Below are 10,854 nucleotides of genomic sequence, written 5' to 3' on the forward strand. Positions count from 1 at the left end.
TGTATCACAGGACCACAGGTAACGTGAGAGGAATTACGACATATTTGATTGGTTCCTTGTATTGACCAATTAGCAAACGCGATACTAAATATGTAAATGACTAACAGCTGAAATTTCTTGAAAAAAAGGAAAGGAAAGAACCTTTTACAGCCAAAGAATCCTCTCCAACGTCAAGCAACATCTCGATCAGTTCATTTGCCGCATCTTGCACTAGCATACTTTTGTTGTTCAGAATCTCGGCACCTCTCTTGCACAATACCTAAAAGTAATGTATCGTATATTTCTACAAAACTGTTAAACATGCCTAAGAAAAATTATGATTTAAAAGTAGCAGTTTGAAAGTAGTAGTAAATGCAACTCTAGCTAGGGATTGTTTTCAAGATGAATAAACGATATGTTCGATTAAAAATTTTACTGACGCTGATAAAATGTCAACACAACTAACAAGAAAGGATAAAAGATGTCAATCAGAATAAAAGGTAAGCAGGATGGTTAGCACGAGTTCACATCAAAGTCCTTTTCACGTATATTGCTCTTTGTCGTTGTTCTACCGTTATAGCAAATCATAAGCGTGCAAAGCAGGGGGGACCGGAGGGGCTACAATCTCTAGAATGATGGTCAAATTCAACAGCCAATAAGGCAAAAAAGTCTACAATCCTTGGGAAAATATATTCAAAATACAATAGAGCCGAACCCTCAATTGTTTTCTTTTCATCAGCCTATAAACTTTAAACGTTGTTGCTCTTCACAACGATTTTGAAATCCGGTATAGCAGGTTTCTTTTGACAAAATATACTAAGAAGTAGATCAAAAACAGTTACAAACCTCTGTGCGTTTAATAAACTCTTCTATTGTCCACGGCGTGTCATTAGGCAGTTCACATAGCTGCACGTTTGACATTTCAATGAGAATATTCTCAATTCGATACTTGACTAAGTCATTTGCCCTGTCAATCAGCAGTTCAACTTCCCTCAGAGCCTCGTATACAGTTTCAATGTAAGTTGCGATATTCATTGATGTCCAAGTTAACATCGTCAGTCCAGGCTCCACTGCAGCCTCAAGTTTGGTCAGGTGTGGGCCAAAGAGAGGGCGAAACGTGGATGGAATCTTAGCTAGGACGCGATTTCGCTCTTCCAGCATCATCTGGAATTAAAACAATCTTACGGTGATTCAGGAGTTTTTTAAAATCTGAGAGTGTCAAACACTCAACCACTGAAGACTTACACAATCTACAGGTTTCTAATATTCGTTTGAGCTTACATCATCCAATTTAACTAATGACAGCAGAGAAAGGTTAAAAGGTAATTATTTTTACCACCCCCTTCCCCACTCCTTAGCGACTGGTGCGCCAGTCAATAGAATTAACTTGGTTTTCCACATTTTGAAACATCAAAGGTACTTTTTTCAAAAGCATCTTCCTTTGTTGCATTGGCGCCACTCGTTTTAATCATCTAGCCAAAGAGCAGCCTTTGTAACAACTAGAGGGCATTCCTGTGCCTGTTGCAAACTATCAATACCATCATTGTCAACACACCAGCTACGCTACATTCAACGATTTTGAAAAAATTGAGCTGAATCAAAACCGAGCTTATTTATTGCATCACCCAGGCAGGATAGAGCAGCTATAATCAGAACATTTTAATACTCCCTATAAACGGTTCAAATATAATAACAAGAAAAGCCTTACTGCCAGCCTGTCATAATTCCTTTTAAAAACACTTTGCTTCTGTTTCAAAGGTAGAGCCATGTAGGGGACGTTGAGACCCATTCTTGATATGCACTCAGTTTCCCTCATCAGCACCAGAATGTCTGGATCAAAGTTGACAAAAAGCTTGTGTTTGTCATCTGGATGCCGAACAAGTAATGAAGCATGGAGTCCTGTAACAGCCACTTCCACCTTAAAAACAAAAGGGCAAAAATGTTTGAAAAATGCAGTGGAAAGAAAAAATGTTGATGCAGATAAAATTGAGTTGGTCTTTGTTCCTCTCCACCGGGAAAAAACCACCACCTCTCCACCGGGAACATGACTATACGTCACAATATGGTACGACAGCAAATATCGTTTAAAATAGTTTTTTTGATAAACACTCGTTATAACGTCGTGGGGAGAAAACGGAAGCAACGACACTACAAATGATCTGCCAGTGGGAGTGTAGAATGCTTTCATCTGCTATCTGTGAATGCATGTCTTCGACAATGTAAATGCAAACAGACAACACGACTGTAGCAAACTATATTAACACGGAGGAAGTACCCAACTTGTAACAAGGAAATAAAACTATCAAAAATATTATACAAACAATATACAAGTAAAACTGGAAAATATTGTCCATATTCTAACATTTTTTTATCGAAGGCATCACATGAGAATGACATCTCTATTTTCACAGGGCATCCCTTTACCTTTTCAGGCCTTAAAGCAAAACTGATGTGATTGTTCTACTTCAATCTATCAGGGGGATCTAAATCTTGTTCTTGATACTTGAATATAACTTAATCAGTGCTATATATTTCCGATGTTGGCAAACAGAAATAACTTTTAAATCACCTTTTGCTCGCCTTGAAGTGTTAAAAAAAATTCTCAAAAATAAAAATCGATACAACGCGAGGAGGAGATGACAAAGCTTTATGTTTATTGGTTGTTGGTCAATCATTCATGTAGACAGGGATTTCACAACAAATAGAGTAAGAAAGCAGATGTGTACAAGTTGCAGCAGATGTGCCAAATAAGAAAAGCAATGGGAACAATTAATCAAAAAAATACCTGTTTACTCCACGCTTGGTAATACAAACACTCAAATTCAACAAGAACTCTTGATGCTTTGTTGTAGTTCTTGATGACCTTCTTGGCATCAGGGTCTTTTAATATAGTTGGATGACTTTTGAAATACTCCATTGGATCTTGAATGCGCCTGTATAACTGTCGTACCCACGCTATTTTACCTGCAATTGGTGGTAGATCTCTACCAATTGGAGGTTCATTCTTATGCTTTTGATATACCTTAGTCGTCTGGTCTATGTCTTTACCAAACTGTAATAGCAGCTTTGTATACTGCTCTTGAATTGGCCCTTTTAGACTTTCTAGTTGCAGCCTGGTTGAAGAATAAAGAAAAACAAATGTGTATAAAAGAAAACTGTTAATCAGTCGACTGTTAAGTGGTCTATGCCATACAGACAAGCTCTTCATGCATTGGCATGTAGAACACGACGGCTCAAAGTTGCTCCGTCCTTAGAAATAAACAAAGAGCGTCGTAACCATTTGTCTGATGATCACATTAAGGGTGAAACTGGTAGCCTATGGACCTTTTACACTACACAGTAAAGTGTACGCCACTAAGACATGTTACTTCTACGAAAAAAAAACAAAATATTCCTTAACTTTCTTTGGGTAAGTAGTCACTCGGCTTTAGTAATAAAAGAAGGACTTGTGTCATGTGATAATCGTTAATGATAATCGACTTAAACTTATCGGTCGTCACACCATCAGCTTTTTCGCCATTGCAAAAGCCTAAACACTTAAAAGCATTTGCTACATATGGAGTAACATAATAAAACAACGTTCTGAAGACTTATGAGGGGATTTGATGAAAAATAGACGGCAAATAAGTTCAAAAGCGAGCCTGTTCTGATTCTGTAAGATATTTAAAACAGTTCTGGAGTTATTATTAGAGACTGCTGATAAGCAGACTTGAGGTATTTATAGTGAAGTGCGCAGGACAGAATGAGAAACAAATCGTCATCAACATTTCCTATAAGTAGAGAAAATAAATGGATCACAAACCATTCAAATCTTGAGATCATTCTGAGAGCTGTTGGCATATTTGTAATCTTTTTAAAAGTGGTATCCATAAAAGCTGTCAACTGGTTCTGGAAGAAATAACCCAAATGTCATTGCGATTTTAAGAACTTTGTAGAGAGGGAGGTTATTTACAAGAAAGATAATCATTGTTTCAATAATTAATGTACTGTTGAGAACGACCTAATCATCAAATGAAAAGAAGACAGAAGAGAGAAACAGCCATTAAAACACTGATAAATGCTGCAAAATGACTTAAGTCGGTTTTCCATAAGAAAAGGCGATTGGCTTTCCAAAGCTTCTAGAACGGAAAATTTAGAAGTAAAGCCTAAACCAAAAAATCAGATGTCTTGATACCTCTAAATCACTGATCTGTCTCTTGAAATCTTCATAATCTGTATCAAATTCCATTTTTCTGTAATCAAGCATATCGTATGGTTTTTTCTTCATTGTTGTTGTTATCAACTGAAACTTTGCGTTCAGCATGTCGATTCCTTCAATTTTCGACAGGCCAAGTCTTTGGAAGCTATTTAAAACCGAAAATATATCGATTATCTTCTCCAGCCGTCGCGTGAAAGTGTTTATCTTTCCGAAGATGTACGTCTCGCTGAATTCAAACTGTTTTTCTTCAGGGTGCTCTTCAATTTTCTTCTTGGTCTTTTGGAATGACTTCTGATACTCATCATTCAGCTTTAGACAGTCTTTGCCTCTGCTAATGACCAGGTGCTGATCCATGTCCCAGATGGTTTTTGCATTGTGTTCCGTGATGTAACTCTTGCATGCAGTTATCATCTGGTTAGTGACCTTTAAGAGAATTCAGATTAAGAACAGAGCTTTGGTTATGTGTACAAAATGAACGAAAGAAAAAACCCTTCACATTTACGTTTGGACCTTCATTTCAAATGTCGTGATGCCAAAAGGAAATTAAACACTCCATTTCTTGGCGGGTTATTTGTTGAAATTGATCATTTGATTTTCATATTTTAGCAACTGAAGATTTATAGTGCATAAGCTTGCCGTTTCTATGCAAAACTATTCCTCTACTCCAGTTCTAAAGCTTCGAGTGAGCGAGATCAAATACGTGCGCTTAGATATCTAGGGATTTACCTTGACAAAAATGGCGGTCATTCTTTCCGAGGTGTTGTAGTATCTTGAATAGCTATGTATCATTCTTATAGCATTTAACAGTCCAGGTATCGCATCTAGCATTGATACTGGATCACTATTGTATAACGGCTCACAGAATTTTTCTAACGTGTACAAGAATTTAACGTTGTCTTTAGCCTCATTAGCAAAATCTGTGATCTTCTTATCCAGCTCACGCCACGACTGCAAATAAAAAAGAAACCATTGCAATGTGATTATATGAGATTTGCTAAGGATTTCAAAAAAGCATTAAATCGGCACATTAATAAATGCTAAAATTCAAATTACAAAATCACATGGACTCATTTGGTTTTACACCTTGAAATATGGATCTTTTTGCATTTAGTATAGCATAATTGGAAAGTAGAGACTTTTAACGAAATTCAATAAAATATCGTTTTTGTACGGAATTGTGTATGACATTTACTTAAACCTCTGTCTCAATATCTGAATGGCAAGGGAGCTTTGAATGAGAGCACTTAGTATTTCAATATCTACATACAATCCCTAATAAGCTATTTGGTGTATAGAACCAAACGGCTCTAAGTTGCTTCTCCAAGCGGTTACAGCTCTGCTTATACGATATCGAGCACTTTATGACAGACCGGTAAATAGTAATTTTCATTACCTTCCCTAATATTTGCCCTTTGAAGGCATAACATGATTGGCAGCAAGTGGGAATTGAAAGGTATTGCAAGATAGGAGAACTAAAACTAACACGAAGAATGTAACTAGACTTGAAATACGAGTAAAGCAGAACACGTTGCCTTACGCTTAACAAAAACCATGGAAAGCACAAATGAAAGTTCTCAAGATTCGTTTTAATCATACCTTAACGATTTTAGATTTGGCGGCAATCAAGATGCCTGTGACAGTTTTACAATCAGCTGACTTAATTTGATCCAGCAGTGAATTGAACTTTGCCATTCGCTTTTTCCAATGTTCCAGTTCAGCCTTTGGACCAACGTTGTCTGCTTCACGACGCATTTGCTCACTTTCGGCTAATACCTTTGTAAGCAAAAGGAAACATATCAATCTTGTGCTATTGGTTAGGTGTTAGAGGTCTCAATATTGGTCCTCAATAACATACTTTAGTTAGCAAATTTTGTAAATCACACTATTTATCGTTCACTCTAAAGGAGCGACGTCAACAAAGACAAAGAAAGTTGGCTTGAACAGAATGTATTCGAAACTTTCATTTTAATTGGCGTAAATTCAAAGCATTTCAATTCAGACATCAATCAATTCAAGGCGTGATTGATGTCTTTATGACAAAGAACAAAGGTTTCATAACCTAAATTAAAATCCTAGAAGCGTTAAATAAAGTTGAAAAGTGATGGATCTTAATTTGTGATAATGGTAACTGACCGTCCTAAAGAGAAAAAGAAAATTTGTCAATTAGGGAACAATAAAAATCGAACCTGCTCAATCTGTTTAATCCATATCAAAGCTTGATTCTCAATGGCCTCTAGCATTTCGCTTGAATTTTTTGCAATAACATACGTAGATGGTGAATAAAATTTTGAGAGGTCAACTGTATGACATTCCTCCAAAGTCACTCCATCTTCTAAACTGTCCTGGGCGCCAGTAAGAATCTCAACGAAGTTTTCCAAGGAATTAAGAAATTTAGTTCGTGATGGCAAGCACTCTCTGCCTGAAAGGTCTCCCCAATTAGATGATGTTGATACTGCTGGAATGTATAGATCAGATAACACAGATCTGATCCCCAACAGAATCCCATTTTGCTTTGCATCAATCACACCAAAATTTACATCCTTGCAAAGAAGGAAAATATGTATAAAAGTTAAAAATAATCTGCAGCCCTGGTGCTGAGGTGTTTATGTACAATCATTCATATTTCATGTAGCAATACAGTCCAACATGTTCAATAATACATATTTATGATCATTGATATTGCATTTTGATTAATAAAAAAGCATGAAAGATGTCATTTCTTCTCTAATACAAAGCTGTTATAGTTAGCAAGTAAATGAAGACATAATCAACCAAAAAAACAAATCAGCATATTTACTAGAAAAATGCCTCAATTCGTTGGGGTAACTTTTTCTAGCAAAACTGATAAACCCTTATATAGAATATTTTTGTTCCATAGTGGTCACCTAAACTCTTACTGGTTTTATTATCAATATGCTTAGTATCTAATACAGGAATCATTCTTAATGATCTTATGCAATAGTAAAAGCAACTATTGTTACAGGAGAACCATTTACTGATCAGAAACCTTTTCATTTACTATATAGTGCTTGATAAAATGCATACAGAAAATATTGTGCATGAAGAAAACTGTTTGTATATCACTAGCAGAATTTTCATTCAAGTACTTAAAGCCTAGTAACTAGCTAAGAGGTATTTCATAGATCATTTGTATAAAAAGTTGTCACAGCCTGTTAAAGTTTCAGAGAAAGCTCAAATTGATTATTGAGAGCACCTGCTAACACCATTAATAAATTTGCAAAATCAATTACAAGAAATCAATTCCACCTGTTGCTATTCTGCATTCAATCTTAATAGTTCAATAAAACATCACAAATGTAGATATGAATATCTTTAGAAGGCATTTGCAGAAGCTAAACATACTGTGTTGACGTTAGTTGTTGTGATGGCTTTTTCTTTAGATGCCTTTATGAAGTATAAGCATTTCCCAGTGAGGCTGTCATTGCTTCCATCAGTGATGAACAGTTTTGGCTTCAAAACCCTTGCAGGTTGTCTTGCTGCATTTGCTGTTCCAACTCTTGGGCTTTTAGCTGATGGCAAAAAATTATCTATTTAGGGTCAAGCCAAAATTAAGTTTTTTTAAAAAAAACCACTGTCATCATCAGCATCCTGAAAAAATTTTTGGCCTTCCTTTAAAGATGATATCTTATCACACATTATAGTAACCTAGTATTTAAATTCATACATTTTGTATACATTCTGAGAATAGGTGAATAGCAACTATGGAAAAGGTCATGCACAACAAACATATCTGATAGTAAATATACCTGTTTTTTGTGATTATTTCTAAAAAATAGGCTTCATAAGTCTTTTTGAAAAAAAAAACTTCAACAAGACATGACCAAATAAACAACCATAGGAGGATTAAAAGGGATTCATGCTATGCAGGTGATGAAATATTCTTTTCAGACTTACATTGCGATTGATAAATATCAACGTCCTGATAGAAAAACATCAACTGAACTCTTCCATCTGGATTCAAAAATTCATCCATTTGGTCAATCTGTTAGCAAATATATAGATAATGTAGATAATCCAATGCAAGCTTTTAAAAAAACTGCAAACACTAATAAGTCACATTATCAATATGACTTTACCCTGATTAAGTTCTGAATGCCAGGGAGAAATATAAGCATAACATCTAATTTATTTTAAAATTCTATTTTACAACATATATATTTGTTTCTTGCTGTATTTTGCTTTGTCCTTGCCTATAACTCTTACAGCACTGGTTGCAAGATTCAAAAATCTACAGATTCAACATCATTGAAATCATTATCCTGTTTATCTTTCATCTGACATAACTTGTTTTATGCTTTTCTGAAAGTATTTAAGTCTGTCTGCAAGTTGAAAAAGAATAAAGAGATAGTGGTTTTTTTACAAAAAAAGCCCCAGTTATCCTGAGATGCAATCTACCAAAATACAGTTCTTATAAAACAAAGAACTATTCAAATCAACCCATGTGATATTTCTATGATGTATATATTAAAGAAATACAAATATTCCTTTACCTGGTTCCCTTCAAGTATGTTGTCAACAACATCATTGAAGTCAAGTCCCAATGCAGTAGAAACTGTTGCTAATAGATACTCATGCCTCCCATCTAGGGCTGCCTTTTTTGCCTCTCTTTCTTCTTTGGCTCTTTGCTACAATGTACAACAATGGGTTAGAGACAGTACTATAACACTGTTTAAGGCACCTTAGTATGATAGTTTAAAGGGCTCCAGATAAAAAGGTGCCCCCAAGATATTTTAATGTCCATTTTTTTAAGACTTTGCTTAAGTTCAACCTGTTTTCAACAACTTAGAAAGTTCTTTACATGAAACATCTTCATCTTACTCAGCTCCTGCTAGTTAAAAAGTTCGTTCAGTTTCATCTAATAGTAATCTTGCAGTTTATCTCTAAACTGGGGCCTCATTGCAGTTTTATTCCAAAGGACCCCAGTGTCTCTGTTACGCAACTAGTTAGAGAATCCTGTTTTCATGACCCTCTTCAATTCAGAATATGAAACAATCGTAAAAGGATTATTACATAGAACTCATTTTAAGCAAATAAGATTATCCTGCAAGAGCTGTGCTAAAGTGGGACAGGCGGTTTTCTACGAAACCAAATGCACTACCTAATTTGGAATTTTACATCCGTATATTGAAAAAGCTCACCTGTTTGTCTTTGATTGTTTCGCCAGGAGCAAGCGAAGTTGCTAATCTTGATGCTTTTTTCAAGTTCTGCTCTGCTTGACTCCTACGGCTCCGAAATTTTGATGAAGGTCTGCTCCCTGAACCATTTTCGATACCGTTGTTAGAGGGCGACTCAGCCATTTCCCTACCTTAGTTATTATCCGTTTATTTCTCAATCCTGCCTCCTGTACACCTGCGTTTCAACTCCTCTTCCACATCGAAGTCAATAAGTTAATATAATTATATGGAAATCCACTTTTCCTTGCTATAATGCAATTCCCAGAAGTTATTGTCCTGCGGATTTACTAGGCCATATGCATAAATAGCAGCTCGGATTTAACTTTCCCAGTTCCGATTTTTACTTTAAAGTGATTAAGGCGGCATCTGTCATTAAAGATAAGTAAAATGGCACCAAGCTCTGTTACAAATGGTGATGAATTACAATGAAACCATGAAAGAAACCTCGTATTGTGCATCTTCTTCCTCTTTGCCGCCTTTGCATCTTCGCCATTACTCGTAGCAACAGTCAACCTGTAGTGTAAACAGTAAGTTCAAATCCGATAGAGTCTTATGGAAATACTTCATGTAAAATTGCAGCCGTAATGGCTTTTCATAACAACCCGGGTTACCGCCAAAGGAAAGGAAAACTTTTGTGATTCTAGTTCGCCAGAATGTTTACTAAGCAATGTTTACTAAAGCAATTCTGCTAATCGTACTGAAATTCCTTTATTTTTGCAAACAGATTGTACAGCAGATAAAAACAAGTGATACAATTTTGCCATGATCTTGAAAATATAATGCTTTTGCGTTATTTCTAAAGCCAGGTAAACAGAACCACAAATTGTCAATTGACCCTCAACCCCGGAACATTTTGATTAAAAAGATGAAAACTAGATTACAATGATATAAGTCATGGTACAGAAAAATAAATACATTTAAGTAAAGAAATATAATAATACAATATACAAATGCTTAGAGGAACAAAATGATTTGCAATACACGGATAAAATTTTAAAAGGAAAATCTTGAAATAAAGTGTACAGGAGACAGAATTGCCTGTGTGTCGGTTGTGATAAAACTAAGTTGAAGAACTAAACTTGGATTTTTCAACAAAGTTCTAACAAGTATGAATAATTTTTTCAGAAATTTTTACATAACATAACGACATCAGAACAGTAATATATAAATATTCTGATATATTCAGATAATCTTATGTTTATTTAGCCTTAAATTATCTTTTATCAAAACCTTGCAATTAGATAAACATAGATAATTTTGTTAAATTTCCAACACGACCAGAGGAGTTTAGCTTTACAAGGGTTTTGGCCCCTTCTATCTACACCACTTCCACCAGAGCAGTTCAGCCATCATAGCTATTTTAGCAACGAAAATAGCCACTAGGGCAATTTGAGCAATCATCATTTTCGAAAATTTTTAGGGGAGCGCTCCTCATACCCCTAGAAACATCTGCCTTGGGCATGCTTAACTATTTATCTCTTT

At 35.5% G+C, this 10,854-nt stretch overlaps 1 protein-coding gene across 1 annotated transcript in view; it reads right to left on the bottom strand.

The window, feature by feature from the left end:
• The window catches only part of LOC135691193 (dynein axonemal heavy chain 5-like), a 50,977-nt gene extending 41,072 nt beyond the window's left edge, over window positions 1-9,905 (bottom strand). The window contains exons 1-13 of the mRNA XM_089116019.1: window positions 9,337-9,905; window positions 8,689-8,823; window positions 8,093-8,180; window positions 7,541-7,707; window positions 6,364-6,717; window positions 5,774-5,950; window positions 4,904-5,125; window positions 4,154-4,600; window positions 3,782-3,867; window positions 2,765-3,092; window positions 1,688-1,897; window positions 826-1,143; window positions 142-259 (exon numbers count right to left, since the gene is read on the bottom strand). Coding sequence (XP_088972145.1) covers window positions 142-259; window positions 826-1,143; window positions 1,688-1,897; window positions 2,765-3,092; window positions 3,782-3,867; window positions 4,154-4,600; window positions 4,904-5,125; window positions 5,774-5,950; window positions 6,364-6,717; window positions 7,541-7,707; window positions 8,093-8,180; window positions 8,689-8,823; window positions 9,337-9,495 — 2,809 coding nt within the window. The 5' untranslated portion in view covers window positions 9,496-9,905. The remainder of the gene's footprint in view (window positions 1-141; window positions 260-825; window positions 1,144-1,687; window positions 1,898-2,764; window positions 3,093-3,781; window positions 3,868-4,153; window positions 4,601-4,903; window positions 5,126-5,773; window positions 5,951-6,363; window positions 6,718-7,540; window positions 7,708-8,092; window positions 8,181-8,688; window positions 8,824-9,336) is intronic.
• Between the last annotated feature and the right edge of the window lie 949 nt (window positions 9,906-10,854).

Source organism: Rhopilema esculentum, chromosome 4, assembly GCF_057945365.1.
Source record: "Rhopilema esculentum isolate cy_ngs chromosome 4, ASM5794536v1, whole genome shotgun sequence".
NCBI lineage: Eukaryota > Metazoa > Cnidaria > Scyphozoa > Rhizostomeae > Rhizostomatidae > Rhopilema > Rhopilema esculentum.